Source organism: Dama dama, chromosome 33 (assembly GCF_033118175.1).
Source record: "Dama dama isolate Ldn47 chromosome 33, ASM3311817v1, whole genome shotgun sequence".
Lineage (NCBI taxonomy): Eukaryota > Metazoa > Chordata > Mammalia > Artiodactyla > Cervidae > Dama > Dama dama.
The window spans coordinates 39,609,593-39,632,381 of NC_083713.1; the positions used below are offsets into that span (position 1 = coordinate 39,609,593).

At 45.5% G+C, this 22,789-nt stretch overlaps 1 protein-coding gene across 10 annotated transcripts in view; it reads right to left on the reverse strand.

Moving 5' to 3' along the window:
* The window catches only part of TANC1 (tetratricopeptide repeat, ankyrin repeat and coiled-coil containing 1), a 245,557-nt gene that overhangs the window by 40,386 nt on the left and 182,382 nt on the right, over positions 1-22,789 (reverse strand). For 5 of the 10 annotated variants that reach the window (XM_061135350.1, XM_061135354.1, XM_061135351.1 and 2 more), the window contains 9 exons: positions 21,615-21,878; positions 15,888-16,010; positions 14,792-15,073; positions 13,890-14,047; positions 10,955-11,186; positions 9,405-9,571; positions 7,061-7,668; positions 2,102-2,210; positions 746-868 (listed from right to left, as the gene is read on the reverse strand). In XM_061135350.1, coding sequence (XP_060991333.1) covers positions 746-868; positions 2,102-2,210; positions 7,061-7,668; positions 9,405-9,571; positions 10,955-11,186; positions 13,890-14,047; positions 14,792-15,073; positions 15,888-16,010; positions 21,615-21,878 — 2,066 coding nt within the window. The remainder of the gene's footprint in view (positions 1-745; positions 869-2,101; positions 2,211-7,060; positions 7,669-9,404; positions 9,572-10,954; positions 11,187-13,889; positions 14,048-14,791; positions 15,074-15,887; positions 16,011-21,614; positions 21,879-22,789) is intronic. The other 5 variants (XM_061135353.1, XM_061135352.1, XM_061135357.1 and 2 more) reach the window with 3 other exon arrangements.

The following is a 22,789-nucleotide window of genomic DNA, read 5'->3' on the forward strand; positions in this document are numbered from 1 at the left end:
ATCTAAATGGGAAGACAATTACGATCTCATCTTATTTTGCACTAGTGAAGATGGTAATAAACAGCTATAATGTTAAGTCAGTGGTTCCCACACTCCATGGGAATTAACCCATCTTTGCTGCCTTAAGCAGATGCTTGGCCTCTGTGTGCTTCAGATTCTAAGACTGCATTAACAGAGGAGGGAAAATCTACTCTGAAAAGCTCAGGCAAATACTGCAAAATGATAGCCACTGATGGGGAGTGAGGAAGCCCTTGGCTCAGCAGCAGGCAGACCCTGATACACTTTCCATGGTCATAAATACACGTGTGTACAAAACCTTTAGTAAAGTTTCCCTCTGTGTGACCATCCCTTTGTCACTCATCAGGGCTTAATTTCCTATGAACCATAAAGAGATAGTCCAGATTGGAAGGCAGGATGCCTTAAAAGTCCATTTTCCCTGGAAATCCCACTCTGACCTTTGGTTTCCTTTGTGAATTGTTTCCCTTATCTCACTCACTCTGAAACAGTCATCATGAGCTCACACGGTAGCCCCTGACCACCCACATCTTGCCGCCTCAGCGAAAGCCAGACTTGTGGAAGAGAGCCAGCAACAGAGCAGTCACGTCTGTGTGACACCAGGAAAAGCGCATCTTTAGAAGCATCCCAGCCTCCTGTGCCCACAACCCAGGGCAGGGGAAAGCAGGACTGTTGATGCCACAGTCGTCAGGCGAGGGGGCTCTGGCTCCCTTGGCAGAGGGTGGCTCACCTTCACATTGGGAGTGTAGAGATTCCTGAGAGAGGCCAGAGCCGCGGACAGCCCCTCGGTGCTGTACCCGATCCACAGGGCCTGCAGGTGGCTTGAAGAGATTCCCGTCTTCTTGCTGAGGCCCTGGGAAAAAACAGCAGCAACAAATCAGCTTCAACATCTCCTCTCCCACATGCAGCATGGGTCTGAAGCGGGTGAAGGTCCCTGCTGAACCCAAGGCAAAGGCTGTGTGCTCAGGAAAGACTTGAACCTGTAAGCATTCCCCTCAAGGAACCAGCCTGCCTTTGCTACATTAACTGTCCGCCTGGCGGAAAGGATGGCAGTTGAGGGAAAAGTTTCTCTTTGTAGAGGTTCTCTAATCAATTAAAGGAAGAATAAATGTTAGAATATCACCATTTATAGTCCCTAACGAAGGAAGAGACCAGTCATGGCTGATGGCCTCCTGCCAAGCATACTGTGTCCTGACCCCAGAAACCTCACACAGACTTTACAGAGCATTTTAACTCTAACGGGCAGACCTCGAAGATATTGCAGGTTTGGTTTCAGACCACAGTGACCAAGTGAGTCATGCAATTATTCTGGTTTCCTGGTACACTTGAAAGCTTTATGTTTACACTATACTGTAGTCTACTCACTGCACAATAGCATTGTCTAAAAAATGTATTAATACATACCTTAATTTAAAAATATTTTATTACTAAAAAATGCCAACCATCATCTGAGACGTCAGTAAGTTGTACTAGTAACATCATAGATTGCTGATCACAGAACACCATAAGAAGTAACAATGAAGAAGTCTGAAATATTGCAAGAATTTTCCAAAATATGACACAGACATGAAGTAATAAGCAAATGCTACTGGAAAAATGATGCCAAAAGTCTAGTTCAATGCAGGGGTGGCACAAACCTTCAATTTGTAAGAAAAAATACAATTATTTGCAAAGCACAATTAAGCAATAGTGCAGTATACCAAGGTTTACCTGTATAAAGTAATTATGATACGCAGGGGGGGTGGTAAGGGAGGAATCAAACCTGAACCTGATTAAACTACTCAAAATAACTACCCAAGAATAAAAAATCCAGAGGAAAAAGGAACAAGTTAAACTAGGCCACAAGAAACAAGGACACAATCAGAAAATCCAGGTGGCAGGAAACTACAGAGGTCACATAGCTTCTTCTACAACTATTTAACAAGGAGACAAAGGGGAATGAATGAAGTAGAAACTTCTAAGGGATTTAGAGGGTGGAAAAATGAGAACAGTGGTTACTTTTAGGCATGGGCTGACAAAGTTGTCTCCAGAACCAAAACCTCAATGTGGTACCAATGAAACCCTCCCTCCAGCGTGTGGGGCTCACCTTGAAAATGTGTGCCTTCAGGATGTGATGGCCAAGCTCCATGGTCTGCTGGCGGTTCAGCTTGCCCTCCTGTCGTGAGAACATGAACGCCAGCAGAGCGTGCCCATTCCTAGGACGAGAAACACAAAGGCTGGTAACCAAAGACCCCAGTGCCCCTCCCTGCAGGCCCTTGGGGTGAACACCACCAAACGACCCCTGAACTCTTCTCCTGGTATCTCAGCATCACCGTATGAGATGGGTGGAAAGCTGCTCCTTCACAAAGGATGCCAATGCTGTTTACTCCTGAAGTCATTTTCTCGGGACTCCCCTATCTCTGCGGAGTGACTCAGAGAGAAGCCCCAGGACAGGGCAAGTCTTTGCCTGTGGAACCACCCACTCTGTGTTCATCGGCCATCACTCTCTCGTAATTTAAGTCTTTCACAAAAACACAAACTCCATGAGACTAAGGATCTTGTCTAAGTCACAGCTATGGTCACAATACCTAGCCAATGCCCAAGACTCAGTAAGAACCCAAATATGCATTTCTTGGATGGATGGACAGATGAAGGACAGATATGTGCAAATGGACAGATGGAACAGAACCATACTGAACCTGACCCTAGGCCTCCTGTCAGTACAATCACCACTGAGGGTAGACCTGGGCCAAAGGACAAGCCCTTACCATGGGAGGCAAAGAAAAACCAGGCTGCACGCAGAAATAGCTCAAGATCAGCAAACAACTAGCATTTTAGGCTCGAAAGGAACACAGCTCCTAGTGGGGTAAGAAAGCTAAGCTGTATGAGTGTGTTTGCTGTGTCTGGGCACAGGATGGACCTTCTACTGACACCACCGATTAATCCCCCAACTAGCCCTCTCATGAAGGAGCCACCATACCCATTTTCCCCTCCATGTCTGTAGAACTTATTCTGTCTCCCATGGACTCCATGCCTTCACCTACGCCAGTCTGTTTGGAAAACATGCTAAGGGCGGCTTATTCCAACAGCAGCAACTGCTGTGCGAGGTGAACCATTTTCCTATCTATTAACCTGACACCTGTGAAGTTTTGTTCTGCTGAGAAAAAGCAGCTAGTTGTAGAGAAAAAGATAAACACTGTGAAAAAGAAAAGCATTCTCCTAAATGTGTTTTCTAGTCATTGCTGATCTAGAGGATTAAAAGCATGCATCATTACATCATATTTATCTATCCAAATGCTTGCCTGTTTCCCAATTATCCATCATGTTACAGATGAGGAAATCAGGGCAGGTGGAAACCACAGACTGTTTTTCATCCTACAGGAGAAGGTGTGACCTTTAAGGCCACACTGTCACTGAGTCTCCCACTTAATGTCTTGTAAGGGTTTAGAGCACATCCCCTGTGCTCCCTTGCACACACTACCTCCCAGACCTCAAGCTTCAGTTCCCCTTCTCACATGAGAACCTCCCCTGCTCCCATGGAAACCACTCTACCGTCTTGCAGTGGCCCATGCCCTCCCTGGTCCGTATCAATGGGCTTAGTCCCACATGACTCTAATCAGGGCCAGTCTCCCACCCATGGGCTCAGCCATCCTCAGTCTCCCAGTCTGCTAGCTCTGTGGCCATGCTAGCTGCGACCACCACAAAACCTGCTAAGTACTGTGGCTGGCTGGCCCTGGTGGGTTATGACCACCCACCCTTCAGTGGTTGGGTCAAAGGTGTCTGGGGCTCTCAGCTAAGCACATGGCTTCCCACCTCTCTGAGGAAACAATTCACCACCACAGTCATTGGGTACCCGAGCTCCTCTACGCTGAATATACCTTTACATCCTTCCTTCCTGGTCCTAAGATCACATGTCTCCTTCTAAGTCAATCTACACTTACTGTCCATTTTCCAAAGCTTACACATATCCAGCTTTTTACCACATGCCAGATGCAGAAAGAGTAACTAAGTTATTTTATTAACTTGTTTGACCCTGTGAATCATGAAGTATCACGATTCCAAATTGGTTTGCTTGGGGGAAACAGAGGCCTGTACAGATAAACGATGTGCCCAAATAGGTGATAATGACTGAGGAGAGTGTGACCACAGTCTACGTAATATTTGAGCCCCTGTGCTCTTCCTCAGCATAACCGGACTTATCCAGTCATTTGTGCATTAACATCCTCCTAGAACCAGCACCTTGTTTGATACTGGGGATCTCATGGGGAACAACATGAGGTCCTTGCCCTGAGGAGCTCTCAGCAACTGGACTGGAGACACTAAACAAGACAAAATCAAGCTAGAATGGTGTCGTGAATGGATGCTGCAGAGGCAAAGAGGAGACTCGCTGACCCCATTCCCTCGAGTTTCCAATTTCTCCCCCTTCACGGAGTGTGTTTCCATGAACATGCTGTCTCAAGGATGCTTCCAACAACATCCCAATCCCTTGTGTTGTTTAAAACATAAACCAAAACTCTTCCCCCACCCTCAACCCCAAACCTCCCCACCCTTTTACTTTCCATGCCAGGATGCTGGCTCTCCTCTTTCACCCCTCACAACCCAATGGAAGGAATCTGCTGGAGATCTAGGACCCTCCTCCCGCAACGAAAAGCCAATGGCTTCCTCTGAATCCTCACCTTCCTTCACTTCTCAGCAGCGCCTACTTCCTTCACCTTCCCAGAAATCCTTCTCCTTGTCCCAGAAGTCCAACATTCCCTCTCCCCCAACTGCACTTCCTCATCATGTCCCACCATTGCCTCTCCATCAACGATGCCAAATCTTTAACTCCAACCTCTCTTCCAATTGTTAGACCCCACCTGCCTTGGAACCCCACCACTAACCCCATGAGTTCACACTGCTAAAATCCAAAGCAGCTCCTTCCTAGCAAAGCCAGCCTCGTGCCTCTGCCTTTTTGACCTGCTCTAAGAGCAATGCCATCGCTAGTTTCTGAAGCTTAACACCTCAATGTCATCCATATACAGCACCTCCTTCTGCTCGACTCTGCCCACAGGCCAAGCCAGGCCCATCTACCTCATGTTAGCTAGGCTCCTCTCCACTTTACTATCTTCCTATAAAATGGTCTGACTTGGCTAAATGTATCATAGAACATCTGTCACCTAGTTTTTACTGACTGGCTAAATAACCTGGGAGTTAGTTTATTGTCCCAAAGCACTTTCAAAAGACAATAAACTCTTAGCCCAGTGTCACCTAAGAAAACACCCTATTTACAACATAAAAGAGCAGCTAGATTAAGAGAGTCAATGGTAAGTCAATATTCATGGAAGAAACATATATTACCATATGTAAAATAGGTAACCAGTGGGAATTTACTGTGTGACACAGGAGGCGCTGGGACAACCTAGAGGGGTGGGGTGGGAGGTGGGAGGGAGGTTCAAGAGGGAAGGGACATATGTATACCTGGGGCTGATTCATGTTAATGTATGGCAGAAATAAACACAGTATTGTAAAGCAATTATCCTCCAGTTAAAAGTCAATAAATTAAAAAAAAATTCATGGAAGAAAGGGAGTATATGGCTCACAAGTGTTTATTCATTTCATTTCTGGGCCTTAGCATCGGATTAAACATCCAGGGCAGCCCAAAGGAGACAGCTGAGAGGCTTGTCAGACCTCTTACACAGGGCCTGGAGCAATTCCGAATCAGAGAAGGCAGGAGCAATGATGCTGGACGTGAACCCACCCTTATCTAAGGGCATTTGCGCTTCAAATTCCTCAGTCTCTCACCCTGACTAACACCACACTGCAGGGTGGGCAGGCTTCCCACCTACCTCCTCCCCTGGACAGTGGGGAGAGCTGTGTCCTGGCTCAGCCTTGCTGCAAAGCCTCAGTGGACCTCTGACTCCTCGGATGCAGCTGCCCCACGGCAAATGAGGCACCTGATCTCTGAACCTGATTCCTCCCGACCCCAAATCCCAATCTGCTATCCTTGCAGGACACAAGTACAAAATGAGGTGGCTAGAAGTGATGGCTGCATTCCCCTCTGGGGCCACAGATGCATCAGATCCCTGGGACGAGACGCCACAAACTCAAGAGGTGGCAGAATGGCATTGAGAGAGAGTCTGCAGATTTCCACCCCCGTCAAGGAACGGAGCTGTGAACAGGCTTGAGGGGAGCCAGCTGTTCCCTGCAGCTGGTCCCACACTCTCCTGCTCATGCCCCTGAGAGAGGGGACAGGGACCTAGAAGAGAATCACAAAGAAACACCGCCCGGGAACCGCCCAGCTTCTCCTTCGTCCAGATATACAGAGGAGTCCTACAATACTAGCAATTAAAGGAGGGAAGCTTTCACATGAAACTCTACTCAATGTGATGTGGCAGCCTCAATGGGAGGGAGGTTTGGGGAGAATGGATACATGTATATATAAGGCTGGGTCCCTCCCCTGTTCACCCGAAATGACCACGACAACTGCTAATTGGTTATGTGCTCAGTCGTGTTTGACTCTTTATGACCCCATGGACTGTAGCCCACCAGTCTCCTCTGTCCACGGAATTCTCCAGGCAAGAATACTGGAGTGAGTTAATTCTCTTCCAGGGGATCTTCCCAACCCAGGGATCGAACCCATGTCTCCTGCATTGGCAGGCAGATTCTTTACCAACAGCGCCACCTGGGAAGCTGGTTAACTGACTGTATCCCAATACAAAATAAAAAGTTTAAAAAAAAAAAAGGGAAGGAAGTTTTTGTTTGAGGGTTTCCCGGGTGGTTCAGGCGGTAAAGAATCTGCCTGCAACTCAGGAGACCCAGGTTCAATCCCTGGGTCGGGAAGATTCCCTGGAAAAGGGATTGGCAACCCACTCCAGTATTCTTGCCTGGAGAATCCCATGGACAGAGAAGCCTGGCGGGCTACAGTTCATATGGTCACAAAGAGCTGGACAGGACTGAGCGATTTTCACTGTATCATTCATGCTGTGTTGTCTTTCTGCAAAAGACCGTGAATCATGTTTGTGATCCCTTCGCCAGCCAGGCATCAGGCTTCCTGCACAAAGCTGCTGGGTAAGCAGCCCCGTCATACCTGGGCTCACATAGGAAGGCTGTGTTCTCGCCATCTGCTCTCCACACAAGCCACTCCCTGAAGGACGGGTGACAGAACATGCGGGTTTTGTCTCGCCGCTTGATGAGGAAGCAGGAGAGGGCATCCATCCTCTGCTGGAAGTCCTCCCAGCCCTGCTCCCCTTGGATGTGGCCGGCATTGATCGCCTGGAAGATCTGCTCATCTGTCATGGGGTGGAGGGATGCCAGGGCCACGTTTAAAATGGGAAGCGCTCTCTCGAAAGCAGACTGGGTCATGAACTTCATGTTGCACTGTAGCAGGTAAAGCTCAGACAAAGACACAGGCACCACCTTGTAGCTGGCGCTCTTGATGACCAGGTGTCCCCTTTGGAAGAGGTCCAAGGTGAGCTTGAGGTACAGGTAGGAGCCGAGGCTCCGCAGAACCAGATGGCTGCTCACTTTGCCAATGAGGGCGGCATCGGCCTTGCCGTTCAGCGAGATGTTGCTGAGGATGTCCTGGCTGCTGTGGACCCTGTGCTGGACGTAGGCGTGCAGGTCGCTGTGGATGTCTTTATTGTCTGGAAAGTCATCCAAGGACAGCTTGACAAACGGCAGGTCGCTGACGATTTCCTGCAAGGCAACAGGACCCACCGTGTCACTCCACGGAGATTTCTTTTTCATGTCAGCTGCACTTCAAACCAGATCCCCGAGTTTTCTTTCAAGGAGGATTTTCATGGATTACAGGGACTCATTGTTTTATCTTAAAACGTGTAATAGGATAAATTGAAGATAAAAAGCTTATGTGAAAGAAATGTCTGATGCGAGATCAAATCAGAAAAGGCTTTCCTGAGGCTCTTATCCGAGGATGCGGAGCCAAGTGAGATGGAAGAGCCTTGAGCTGGCAGTGACAACCTGGCTGCACCAGCAATGGGGCACGGAGACTCCCAGGTAACCTGATACCCATAATCTTTACACTGTGCAGCCAGTGATACAACAAGGACAGACACAAACCAACACTGTGCATCTAAGACCATGGCTGGACACTGCGATCAGAGTCATTCTTCAGTGTGCGTCAAGATACCCAACCAGGTCCTCTGAAACTGCCCCCAGGCTGGGCCCCGGGGTCTGCTATAGTGAAGCTGTCAGACTTTCATATAGCCCACTATTTGTTGTTGTTAGTTTGTTTTTTTTGTAAACTTTTAAATTGAAGTGTGACACACAGAGGTGCACAAATCTTAACTGCATGGAGTCATTCACTTTCTCAAAGTCAAATATACCTGTGGGACCAACAGGTAGACACAGAACACCCTGTCCCTTTTCCATCCCACAGGTAAGCACCTGTGGGATGACACCTAACAGCTGAGGTGAATTTTGTCCCTTTTTTTGTTTAAGCGTCCCACTGTCATTTCTGTAACATGTCCTCACTGAATGTGACAGCTGTAGGCGGCAGGCTGAGGACAGTTACACCCCTGTACATGGATGCTAACTGAGACTCTGAAAATTCAACACAGCTCAAACGCAGAACACAGGATTCCTGCTCCCGAGCTGCTGACTGCCAAACTCTGCTCACTCTGGAAAAGTGACTGAAAAGTGTATGAATCAAATGTCTATAAAAACAAACACCAAGTGCACATGAGGTCCCATTCTCCTTTTAAAGAGGAAAAGAAGAACCCAAATGCTATTTTAAAATAAATATCATCCTAAAAGGGAAAAAAATAAAAATCCATGTCGCGCATCTTTACTAAAAACGGATAGGGGTAGATGGAAGGAGGCAATGGTTGTTAAGATATAATTACAGAGTTCAAATGAAGGGACAGATGAGGAATAGAATTTTTAAAAAACACATACACTCTTCATTTTGCTGCAAGTATTATCTCATGTTTAAGTTTTATGAAAAACTGAACCATTTTTCAGAATTGGCCTTAAAAATCTTCCTCCTTTATCTCTCCCTTACCTCTTCATTAAAAAAAAAAAAAAAATTCACTGCAAACTCATACAAATAACTACCGGCAAGAATAACTTGAAACCCTAGTAGACTTATTGGCCAGGCACCTAAAACAGTCCCCCAAACTGAGTTGCGATGAACTGGGGTGAGACATTTCCATTTTGGAAGCACCACTATAGCTTAATGAAATTAGGGAACTTACCTGACACCCTGATAAATCTGCCTCGGGGGTAAAAAGGTTAGAGCTTTGCCTGTTTAGGGCTCTGTGCACTAATATTTCAAAGTTCTAATACAGTTTTCAATTCAGCAGCAAAATGATTTACAACAGTTTAAGTTGTTAATGCTAACCTAAAATTATAATTATAAAAATTGCAAAATTGGGCACAGGGTCTTGGAAAGAGACTTAGAATTCTTTTTTTACCTGGAAATTTGCTCTTACAGTCACAATCAACTTCAACCAAGCAGGGAATTTAGAAATAATCTTGGTAATAAATGAAGAAAGCGTATCTCCATAATCAGGTTTATGAAACTCAGCTTCATTTAAGCCATCTATCAAAATAATGTATTCTTCTTCAGGAATTTTCTGCTCTAAAAGATAAAATGATTTTTCTTAAATTAAGAAATTACACATTTCTATAAGATAGCACCACCCAGTGTATTTTAATGCACAATTTAAAGTGTTAGGGAAAACTAAAAAGGTTTACATATGGCAGAAGAAGTGGTTTTCACAGAAGCATATTTTCTATTAAATTTGTAATGAAAACCAGAGTGCAGAGCCAAAAGAAGATCAATTCCCACCAAACAGTTTTCAGAAACATACTGCATCAGAAACATACTGCATCACACACATTAGCAGGATCTCACCCACGTGTATGATTACAGTTAGCTCTTCAAAAACTCCTGTCACTGGGGTGAGTGACAGCAAAGATAACCAGCACACACTGAGATGAAACCTGCAAAAGACTCTAGGTCCTGTCCCCCCACCCCGCCCCACAGAGCTCCCTTGATGGATTCTGGGAAGGCAAGAGGACCCTGGAAGGTCAGAGTATCCCACCGAAGGCACACAGCCAGTGGAGGCGAGAACTCTGCTACAGAGAAACCTCCAAGCCTGAACCTAGCTTTCTATTCATTGGTGCCAGTTTCCTGCCCGGCAATGAGCAGCAGTGATGGTGTATCTGCTTCCCTCCCCTCTCCCTGGCACCAAATGGCAGGAGTGCTATGGAGGCAGGTAGACTAGCTCAAAAGGTAAGGAGCAAGGGGCAGGAAGGATGAACAGACAAAGGCCCAGAATATCACTAATGCCCCTACTGAGACGGTCAAGGGCAAAAAAACCCAAATGGCCACCTCAAGAAATGATTTTAGCTTCAACTGAACAGTGAAAGCGTGCCCGTCCAGTCATGTCCAACTCTTTGTGACCCTGTGCACTGTAGCCCGGCAGGTTCCTCTGTCCATGGGATTTTCCAGGCAAGAGTACTTGAGTGGGCTGCCATTCCCTTCTCCAGGAGATCTTCCCAACCCAGGAATCGAACCCAGGTCTCCTGCATTGCAAGCAGATTTAGCATCTGAGCCACCAGGGAACAGAGGCCCCTGGAAAAACACGCTGGCAAATTCCCCAAACAATCAACATACTCCCAATGTACTCCCTCGCTACTGAGGAGTGCAAAATATGCAGGCAGCAGTTTCTAGGGAGCCAGTCATCTAAATAACCTCTGGTTACAAATTAGCTACTTTGGAAATGTTCAACTGGGGAGTCAATTCTTACTGGAGGTGTTCCACTCATAAGACACTATTTGGAGGGGGACAAGGTAGGGCCCTGGACAGAGGATTCTGAGGAAGGGGAGAAGACATGCCCCCCCCCAACATCCGCCCTGTGCCCACTTCGCTCCCTCCCCCACGGCCGGGCAGACCCCCACCCCCATTCTGAGGACCATCTCGGGGAGCGGGAGGACATGGCCGGCCGCTGGGAGGTACCGTTTCTCAGGCTTGTGAGCGGCTCCAGCACGCCCCTCTTGAAGGCGGCCACCGGGTCCTGCACACAGGACCTGAGGCTGAGCATGCTCTGCAGCTGCGGCTCCCGAATCAGCAGGTCCCGGTAGGCGGCCAGCTGGTGGGAGCGGCAGAGCAGGGCCGCGACGCTGTGCACGAACTCGGGCACCAGGCATGTGTAAGTGTTGTCGGCCTGGCAGTAGTGGTAGGCCACGACCTGCGGGGAAGCAGAGCCGTCAGCATTGCCCCATCCTCTCCGCACGGCTCCTTCCACGCTCTCCGATGGGATGCAGTCCTCCCATTCTCTAACAAGACACGTTCCTTCTATTCCCCAGGACTGAGTCATCATTTAGCTTAATGGATTCAGCAATTCCTCCACTTTGGAAGGAATGCTAAAGCTTGCTGAACTCTAGGCAGACTTTAAGTTGTAGCCACAAATCTCTCTTGACTGCCCCTAAGATCGCCACAAGTTACTCCCTCTGTCTCGAATATAAATGAATAAAAGTTATTCAGGAAAGGTAAATTCTACCCTGGCTTAAAACAATTTTGAGCCATCTGGATATTCTTGATACCCACTAGTATCACAATCACTACATGTCTGTTTTCAAAAAGAGCAGCATCTCCTTGGGAAACTCATTTCCGGCATCCAAAAAGCAAACAAAATTGGTGGCAACGAAAGCCAGGCTGTCAAGTCACTGCCGCTTCCTCTTGCTGGCAAGAGGGCAAGGCAGCCTGGCTCAGGCCCTCAGCCTCCTCCCCACACTTCCAGGGACACCACGGAGAAGTTCAACAGCAGACACTACCCAAATCCTGCCGGTCGTGTGAAGGGACACATAGAAGGGAGGCTCCTGCCCAAGCGCTGAGAGGATTCTTTTTGTTGGGATGGACTTGAAGTGGCAGCAGGCTATTCATTAGAGAGACCCCCAAGGAAAGTGCCAGATGTGGCTCTGTCTTGAGAGTGTGAGGCATACATACTGCAGACAAATGAAAAATATGCGACTTTCCCCATGAGAATGAATGTAAATACAAGCTGGTGGTGGTGGTGGTTGTTTAGTCGCTAAGTCGTGTCTGACTCTCTTGCGACCCCCATGGATGGTAGCCCACCAGGCTCCTCTGTCCATGAGACTTCCCAGGCAAGAATACTGAAGTGGGTTGCCATTGCCTTTCTCCAGCAGACATTTCTGACCCACGGATTGAACCTGTGTCTCCTGCTTTGGCAGGAGGGTTCTTTATCACCAGGGAGGCCCTAAGTACAAGGTAAGGAAGGTGAAAAAGGTCAAAACACATTCATGTAAAGTGCTCTATGTTTTTCAGAGGGGTCTGTGTCACTGCTGTCCCACTCAGCCCTACAAGCCCTGCAGAAGCAGGATAAGAACCACTGGCTATGGATCAGAGCTGAGGGCAGTAGACACACAGGTTAATGCCCTGCCAGGGTGACAGACAGTCAATGGAAGATCTGGAGTCTGATTCCAGGTCTACAGACTCTTACAAAGTAGGTGGCAAGATAGGTGTGGCCAATTTGGAACCCACGTGACTTCTGTTTTTTATTACATCTATCATGGACACTGGAGAAGGAAATGGCAAGCCACTCTAGTATTCTTGCTTGGAGAATCCACAGACAGAGCAGCCTGGTGGGCTACAGTCCATGGGATCGCAAAGAGTCGGACACGACTGAAGCGAATGAGCACGCATCATGGACACTCAGAGGGAAGAGGACTGCTCTTCCCTTCTCAACTGGACAGAGCTTAGCAGCAAAGCAAGGGGACCTGTGAGCTTGTGCAAACTACCAGTGAGCCAGCACCACAGTCCACCTAGCATGGTGTTTGATAAAAGGAAGTCTAGCAATCCAAGAGAGGGGCATGAAATCAATTTGGAGCCATAAAGCCTTTTTTTTTAATTTAATACAGTGAACTTTATAGATGTAAGAATAAGTATATAATGTTTTTGCTTCAGTTGTGTGTGTGATGATGTGTGTGAACACCAGATGTTTAGTATAACATGTATTTCTTCTTGTGGGTCCCAAACTGGTTTTAAAAACCACTGTCACAGGGTGGCTGTGAAGTCTGCACCATATCCCTCATCTCAGATCACCCGTTCATGGCCAGAGGACTGCCCCAAATCAGTGGTCAGGGCATTGGGACTGCCCAGGCTGGGTGAGGAATAGCCTTCATCGGGAAAGCAGAAGCAAGAAGCAGGGATCTAGGGCTGGGGAACATTCGTTTCAGCTCCCCTGCACCAACCTCACCCAAGGGGGTTCCTCACAAATGCTTCTCACCACTGTCCACTTGTGGCGGTTCTCCAGCATCACCAGCTCACGCCCCTTCTGCCCTGGGAGACCCAAGCGGCTCACGAGAAATGAGAGTGGTAACTGCTGCCATGCAGGAGGGCAGCTTATGAACCTGTGCTGGATGTTGAGCAGACTGAAAATTTCAGAAGGACCTTGATGATCAGGTCTTAGGAAGGGAAGTCAGCCAAGTCTCTTTACAACATCACAAGAAACCTCTGACAGAAAGACACTTCTAACCAAGGGCCCTAGCAACAGAGTGGGGGTGGGGGAGAAGGCCTGGGGCATGGTAAAGGCTCCCAATCTCCTGCTTTTATACCAAATGAAAAATGAAGGAGAGCATGTGCTTATAAGGATGGATTTGTGGTGAGTGCAATGATAACCATGGCGGCTCTGAGGAACTCTTTCACTTCATCATTTAATGACATCAATGACACCACTGCCAGTGTCCTAAGATATTAACTTTCATGAGTACCTTTTATTTGAAGTACTCTATCACAACTTTATCAAAAGTTATATTTTCGAATTAAGCAACTCTTGTCTCCGTTTCAAGATCCCTTTTTAAATTCATTTCTAAAAAGCCACACTAGCAAATCTCTCTCTCTGGAAGGCTCCCATAGAGCAGGAACAGGTTACCTTGGAAGCCAGGTATTTCACGGCATCCTCTCGTGATCTCTGGTTCTCAGGAGCATCAGACCCAGACACTGGGGAGGATTTAGCCGCACCAGTACCACTTGTAGAAGAACTTGGTGAAAGCAGTGGAGTGAAAGGAACATCCTGGGAGGAATCTGAAGCTGCAGTGAAGAGACCAGTTTCATTATTTACAAGGATAGTGTGTGATGCTGAACATACTTCTTGGTTGGACCCAGAGAGTGTTTTAACAGCTAATGAGTGAACATGGTATCAAATGCAAAGGCCCAAATGGGAATACAGCTCCCTCTCAGCCCTGTCTCCCATTACCCAGGTGCCCTCCCAGGAGAACCGCTGTTCCTGGCTTCCTTTATTATTTTTGGTTAAAAAAAAAAAATCTTTCCTGGTTCCCTGTTCTTGTTCACCCTGTTAGAAACACTTTGTTTTATTACACATAAAATAAGCAATGGGTTGTCAAATTTGCCACTCCTTCCCATTTGAAGTTAGTTTTTATAATTTTGCTAAGTTCAGCATAGAAGACGAAGGCTGTGAAAAACAGGATGCCAAAGAATTCTGCACAGATTCCTTCTGGCTTGTTCTGCCAGAAGACTAATCCCGAATTTTAGGACCCTGAATTCCTCAGAGCACCTGATCAGGCCTCACTGCCCCCATCAGGAGGGTGACAGGCCTGACAGCTGGGAGAACATGAGGGAGGCCTGACCTCACCCCAGGTCATACCTACAGAAGACTGTGAAAGACAGAGAATTCTCCAGCACGTGAGCACAAACCTGACACATCAGCTGGAACATGAGGAAAACTGGGAAATTTATGTCTATCCAGACAGCAATTCCCTCCACCTTTCTTACATTCATGCAATAAACTGGACCAGCAGTTAAACACGGACATACTTTTCGGTGATGAGCTGGGGCTGTTGGAAGCGATCTGCCTCATGCGGCTTCCATGGCAGCTCAGTGCCACCAACTTAGAAATGATGGCCGTCTTTCCAAAGCCCACGTTTCCAACAACCACCGCGCCTCTGTTTTCCGTCAGTTCTGTGTTCCTCAAGTTTTCCTCTATCTGGTGAAAGAGCCAATCCCTTCCCACAAACACAGAGTCTGTGGTTATGCTCGGTACTTCAAACAATAATGGTTTCAACAAAATGTCTTGTGGCTTGTAGGGAGCAAATCGTGCTTAGGAAAAAAAAAAAAGATAATTATTTTAGAAGAATGTCATAATTTTATACGCTAAAAAACTCAGTTTATCATCGATTGTATGGTTTTACAATACAAGGGGTCTGCAAGTACTTCCAGCATGGTTCTTATAACACTTCCTAATACCTCATTTATCATACCTTATTGGTCTTACAAAGGATCCTATTAAAATGACTCTAGCCCTTTCATGCTTCTAAGTTATTTGCATGACTCAAGATAGATACACAGAGAGTTAGAGAAAGTGATGAAGGGGCCAAATCATGTCTCATCAGTTTATCTGAAATAGTACTTAAGACATGTTTCTTCCACTTCTATAGGAAAAAACAGAAACGCATTTCCCCTAAAGACAGTGTCCCAGCTCTTATCGGTGTGTGGTGGTACTTTGATCCTTATTATGAGATTTTTGGCTACTCAATTGTGCACTTCAGCCAGAAGCAGGAGGTGGCCCACAGAGCCTAAGAAACTGTAACAAAGCTGATTCTTTGTTGGTGACCAAAAATTCTAGTGAGTGTTAAACAATCCCTGAGTGTTAAACGACCACTCACTTCAAAACAACATACTGCAGAATAATTTTTCAACTCCAGAAGCAAGTTAATTACATAACATAAGAGGAGGCTCCAAAACTGTTAAGGATGGTTTCCTAGGACACCATAGAGATACAAACTTCTTGCACACATACACTTCATTTCATGTTTTAAAAACGGCTGGCTTGAATGCTGGTTACCACAGACTTTCCATGTTTAGTGAACGAGCTCATCACAGCCACAGTCGCGGCAGACACAAAGATAAATACCTTTAACTTCCTGTGCCCTACCTCCAGCCGTATTGTGCCACGGTAACCTAATTGATGTCCGAAGGGGAGCATTTCTCTGTCCGTCCAAATAACTCAGGTCTTCCAATTTGGTTGAGCTTGTTGCTGTAATATTAAACTGAAGTTTAGTCTTTTCAAAGTTGAGTTTAATATCATACCCAAACTACGAAAAATTATAAATAACAGAGCCATTCATTTCAGGCTTTCAACAAAATTTACTTCAGACTGACTTTGGTTTTGTTTGCCTGCCCCCATTAATTTTTCTGTCAGTGCTGTTAATTGAGAAGTGGAAAAAACCAAGAGCTCCTCATTCTTAAGCCAAAGTCATGTTGATACGGTTGCCAGAATCTCCGTTACTCCAGGAAAGAGACAGCCCTCACCAAAAATTTTTATGAAGAAACCTAAATCAAGTGCAACTCAGTAAAGCTTCAGTACTGACTGCAAACACAGCACAGTGCCTTGGCATCTCTGTAGCTCGAGAGAGTCTTCCACCGTCACTAGAATTCCAGCTTTGCTAACTAGGTAAGCAGATTCTGCATGAACAATTCCTCAGGGCTCAGAACCCTAAAAGTCAGCTCTTAGCAGTAAAAGTAACCAAGTGGACTTTATCAGAAAAGCTTCAAATTTTTATGTATACATTATAGATTATATATTATACTATATTATGTTTATGTACTTTTTTAATTCTAAAAATAAGTAATCACATTTTCCTCTGATCAAATAAGAGTCATGGCACATAGTTACCTGTTAAAAAGTTTTAAGGATCTATTCAAGCACACATAAGGTGAATTATAAAAATAATCAGTACAAAATAATTTTGTTACGTCTTAGCAAATTGTTAAAGCAAATACACAGTTCATGCTTCCATCTTAAAAAAGGAAGCTTCTCCTATTTATATATATATATATATATATATTCTAGGTCACAATGAAAAAAATCTAAATAAAAACAAACCCAATCTGGTTTGGGGGTTAAAGAGTCCATTAAAAAAATAATGATGATCCTAGACATATGATTATCTTACAGGGATACAGACATCACTTGAGGGGGAATGATGGGGGAGAGGGAGTTCCTTTTTCCAGGGCTAAGGCTTCTAAGACTGGTGAAATCATCAGTGTGACAAAATTTCGAAGGACAGAAGTCAAGCTGGGCCATCTGCTTGCTGAAAACCCTATGGGCTCGGATGCAGCAGCCGACCACCGACCAGCACCATCTGCCTGATCTGGGCCCTTCCTACTTCCCCTCCTAAGGCCTCGGTCCTTTTCTTCCTCACTTTTGGCACCACCTCCTCTCACTCCTCCATTCAGCAGGCACGTGGGTGGCTCATGGCCTGAGACAGTGCATCCACTCTGCCGCCGTCTCCAGAGGCCAACTGACCACATGCCCTGCTCAATGTCCCAGGCCACGGAGAAACATCAGACAGCTCGGCTCTACGGCAGCACACACTGACGCTTCTTCGGTGCGTATCCACAGCCTGTTCACACATGCTGCACACACACAGTATGTCAATACTCCACACAAATCTTTCCTCTTAGAAAGATACAGCTAATTCCCTATGCAGGACTTCCAAGTGAGCCTAAGGTATAGGAATCCAAGGCAACATCTAGCTTCTCTCCAGGTCCTTCACAATCAGGGCATGGGAAACTTCCTAGATGGCCAGCAGGACCACACCCATCACCCTGACTCCCTATAGTAATACTGCTTAGAATGTATTTCCAGGCTCCTACCTGGGACCTGGGACTCTGACTTGGGACTCTGCAAATGACCCCTCTTCAGCACACCTCATTGTGCACACACCTACATGTTGAAGGCTGAGACAGAAGGAGTAACCCCAGCTACATTCTGGCCACAAGCTAGTTCGGAGCAGAGCTGGAACAGCCCAGATTGTCTGACCTGCTGCCTCAACCCCAGAGGGCACAGAGACACCTGTAGCCTCCAAAGGCTTCCCACTTACCTTCTTATCCTGACGCCTTAAAACATGACATTCAGTTCAGAATTTTTTGACAACTGAAGGTTTAAGAAGAAGAGACTGTAAAGAGCACTTCAAAGAAAGGATTGCAAAAAAGCCCAAGTCTGACACAGAGGCAGGAGATAGGAGGTTTCAAATACCTCTTTGCAGATATTCAGTGACTACAGTTTCAGTTCCAAAGTAGGGAACAGAGAGGCCCAGCAACTCCAGAGGTCTATGCTAAACATGAACACGTTGCTTCGAAAAGGACCACTGCTCATCAGGGCTGCAAACCACCACCTGCTGGCTCCCTCCACTTTCCAAAGTGTCATCACAGCCACTGAGAGTGATGAAAGAGGAGCAGCAGTGACGCTGCAGGTGTTCAGTCCCACGCCCAGGTGACACCCAAGCCGACAACACGCTGTCCTTTCACACACTCCTAGGAACTCTCAGATGCTACAAAAATTAGCTCACTTCTGGTATTTAAATAATACATGCTTTCAAAAGCCCGAACACTATTCAGAGTCCAGAAGAATCAGAGGGAAAGCAATAATTTCATGCTGCAATAAATCTACTGCTAATACCTCTACAATTAAATTAATTATACAGTCATGGCATACATGCATTGTGTCTAACATCTGGGTGAGAAGTACATGTTAAGATGCCGCAGGAAAGAGGGGTTTTTGGTGGGGAAAGGAGGTGGGGGTGGAATGGGTAGATGGAGAAGCACAGGGAGACTTGTCTAAGCTGAGCAAAGGGAACATCTATTAAAACACCATGGATTAACCTATCAAAGGTAAGTCCAAGGCAATTATCAGTTAGAGTCTCAAGAAAACTGGCTGGTAATTCTGCTTGTTAGTTTCCTAAACAGTGTTCTGTGATTCATTTAGAAAGTATTTCAAAGGACAAAAAAAAAAAAAGAAAAGAAAAAACAAAAAAAAAACAGTAGTCCAAAAGGGTAGAGCTCAATTATCCAACTTCTGGATTATTCAAGATATCATTTTAAAGGCTTCTCATTCTGCTTTTAATGAAGGAATAATGTGTCTGTGTTATGTATTTTGATGTGACATATACAATAATAATCAGACTGCAGCTTTCTAAATCAGTTCCACTTCAACAAATGCTTTGCCAAAGAAAATCTCTGTGTAGCAAAACAATCACCAAACCTAGCCAGCTTACTTTTATAACCTTTGACCAAAAAATTCCACTGTATGAGACAATTAAGAATGAAGCAACAGCTCCAGTTCTCTGTAACAGGCTTAGGGACAGTAAAGGCAGGCAGCCTTTGGAACTTGTTTCCATATCCTCACCCCCCAAGGAAACTATGTCCCTTGGGGAAGCTGGCATCACCTTTCTTTCCCCTGCGTAGTCCTTATTCTGTTTCACATACCAAAACATCTTTCCTATCAAACGGCAGTTCCTCTGTGTTTACATGGATCTTGACATGCAAACAGTTTCAAAAGAGATTTCAGTGTACAGTCCTTCCCACCTTACTTCAGTCCACCCCGGAGTGTTGCCTACTGTTCTGTTTGTAGCAACCTGCCTTCTAATCCCTAGACAAACAGCCCTGCATATAGTCTATAACATGAGTCTTCTATTCTTTTCAATGATGCTTGAAAAATCTTGCCATTCCCTCTTTAAAAAAGTTTTTATTTATTTGGCTGCACTGAATCTTAAGTTGCAGCATGAGGGATCTTTTTGGCATGAGAACTCTTAGTTGTAGTTTATGGGATCTAGTTTCCTGACCAGGAATGGAACCTAGCCTCTCTGTATTGGAAGTGAAGAGTCTTAGCTACTAGACCACCAGGGGAGTTCCACCATTCCTGCCTAACTGGAAGTTCAGCTTCAGGGGTAAAAGGGTAGGCAATGAAGAATCTACCAGACTCCGAGCTTGTTAGCAGATACTATAATGTAAGGCACTTTCCTACTTCCTTCCAAAATATGCTTTTAGTTTATAAAATATGCAACATGGGAGAAATGAGCAAACCCATTAGACTAAGCAGTCACTGCTCAAGCCCAGAGGTAAAACCCTCCCAATTCCACAGGAGGTCTGGTTCAAGTGCATCTGTAGAAGCTAATGAATGAGCACAGCAGAAATCAGAAAGCCCTGTTCTATAATCACCGCAGTCTCCTGGAACTGCTCAGCTCACACCCACTGTCACTTCATGTGGCAGGAAACCACATAAAAGAGCATCAAGCAGAAAACATAACCTGAAAGGGGTCCTTTTAACACTGTTAAATTAATTTATTAATGTGTTTCCTAATTTTAAAATAGCTGCATTAAACTGAATACAAGTCTGCCATTTTGTTGAAGTCAATACAGCTATGAAGCCCTGAGATAATACAAATGAACCTTTCATCATATCCAGGTAAAAAGGGTCTAAAATGCCATGGGTGCAACATATGCTGTAGATGGTGAAATGGTGGCGGGAGGACACACTATCTTCTGGAAGAACCATCATTCAATACATTCAATACACATAAAGCTCTCAGTACTTCCTTCCGGCAGGCACACCAAATCCCTCTTCTGGAACAAGGCCATTTTACTTCCTTTGAAAGTGAATTAAGAGTTGTGTCTCAGAATTCTTCCATTAGGACCGTATATTTATCAGCCACTTCGGAGTTCCACTGTAAAACACACCCAACGACAACCAGAGTAGCCTGGCCCATCCCAAAGGAGCAGTACAGAGTCACAAAGAAACCCTTTGATGAAAGAAGAGAGATCCTGGGTCCAGGCCTTGGCAGAGGAGAAATCGGAAGCATCTCATTGGTAACAAACAATGATCAAAACAAGTTCCTCTTCTAAATTCAACAGAAGAGCACCGAGTTTAGAGACTTGGGACCTTGAAACAGGCACAGCAGCTCAGATGTAGGGTTCCCTTCCCCGCCCACTGTGAACTAGCACCCACTGACCAGTCAGCCAGCACCAGTCACCCCTTTCACACTCTCTTCTCAGCTCCAGTTGCCCCATCTTGCTGAGACGTGGCTGTCTGGCCTGTTTCCATTTCCTTGATGGAGAACTTGCTTTTCTGCTGCTCGTTTTAAACCGTGAGCTCCCTTATAACCAAATTATACAAAACTGGATCTCCCATCTATATGATGAGCCTCAACTACAGAAAATTAGCTTGAAAGCTGGATTAGAAATTCTTTTGAGGGGTGGGTAGAAGGGAGGCTCAAGAGGGAGGGGATATACACATACATATGGCTGATTCACATTGTACGGCAGAAACCAACACAACACTACAAAGCAGTTATCCTCCAACTAAAAATTAAAAGTAAATTGTAATGAAAATTCAGAGGAATGGAAAGAAGAAATTCTTTGAGCTGATATTAACAAACTCATTCTAAACAATGATTTCCCTTGATTAAGCTGTAAATCCTGCATTAACTCAGGCTTAAAATAATCTGACAGAAAACAACAAAATTCTGTAAAGCATTATCCTACAATTAAAAAAAAAAACAAGGATAGAGTTTTTGGTCCTTTCTTCCCTCATATACAAAGAGCCTTATAGTCTAAGTATTAGATTTAAAGAATTCTAGAGGGGAAAGGTCACTTAATGACCATTAAATGCAGCTTTATGTTTACATATGGGTTTACCCTCATGCTTACAGATGGGTACAGTAAGGCCTGCAAAAGTAAGTGCCTGACCCATTATCACAAGGGTGGCTTGTGTCTGGATTAGATTCCCACGTGAAGAAAGTGAGCAGTGGGCACCTCAGACCCAGCGAGGTCACCCTTCCAGGGAGAGGCGTGGCCTTACCTGCAACTGAGTTGGGCCGTGGCATTATTAGCGAGCTGGAGCTCTGAGAATAAGGGACCGGACCATCTCCAACTGAGGCTTCGGCTTTGGGCAGCACGCTCTCCGCTGGCCCAGGGGGCTCCTCTTCTGCCACTGGGGAGCAATTATCTGCCCTGCGGTCATGGAGCACTCCCTTCTGTACCCCTAACCTTAGGCTTCCGTCCTTATTCCATTCCAAACTGGAGCCACTCCGGTCATCATTTTCCGATGAACTTGTAATTGTGGCTGAAATGAGAGACCAAAATACTTTGAAGGAAGCCAGGAATAGCTGGGGCTCTTGAGAGTTCACACACAGACACACAGACACACACACACACACACCATCCCCATGATCAATGGTTTTCTGGTCTGTGCAGATTATTATCAAACTATGTTTCATACAGTGTATTTTGGTAAGTTAGAAAAATGTTGCTTATCAGGGGAAATAAACTGCTAAATCATTCTACAGGGGAGGGGAAAGAAAACTCTGATAAGAAGATAATGAAAAAACTGTCTAAGAGCATCTGAGAGCTAACAGTAAATCTATGTAATTTGGAAATGATATATCCTGCCTTTTAACAAAGATGAATTGCTCACAAAGGAATTCAAATCTCATTAAATTCCTTTGAACCTTTAAGTATTTTTCCCAAATTAATAACATTTGTGCACAGAGAGAAGGGGCAGGGCAGTACAATGGTTAATGCAGGAAAGATGTAGGAGGAAAATCTATAAAACAAAATCCAATGATAAAGTCAGACAGAAATTTAATCCTTAGAATTAAACCATTATAACATCTGTTCAAGACATCCAGAGAGGCCGACTTGACTTTGATCCTTTAGCAGTCTAGGATGGAAACCTTGAGGAAACCAGGGACAGGAATACATAAGCATGAGAAGGGATACTTGATGGCAGAATTAATATTTAACCTCTTCCAAGAAAACCAGGATGGAAAAGCATCGTGGCAAAAAAGGAGAAAAAGGGCAACATTCACTCTATAAATCTACAAACAGCCACTTCTCACTTAAAGATACCGAGTCACATGTGATCCACTTGCAAACACAGGTCCCGCCATGGGTCCAACACTGGCTTGTGTCCTTGAGAACAGAGGCCAGGTCCTCTGATCTCTACTGGGATCCCAGCGGCCCAGGCCTTTAACT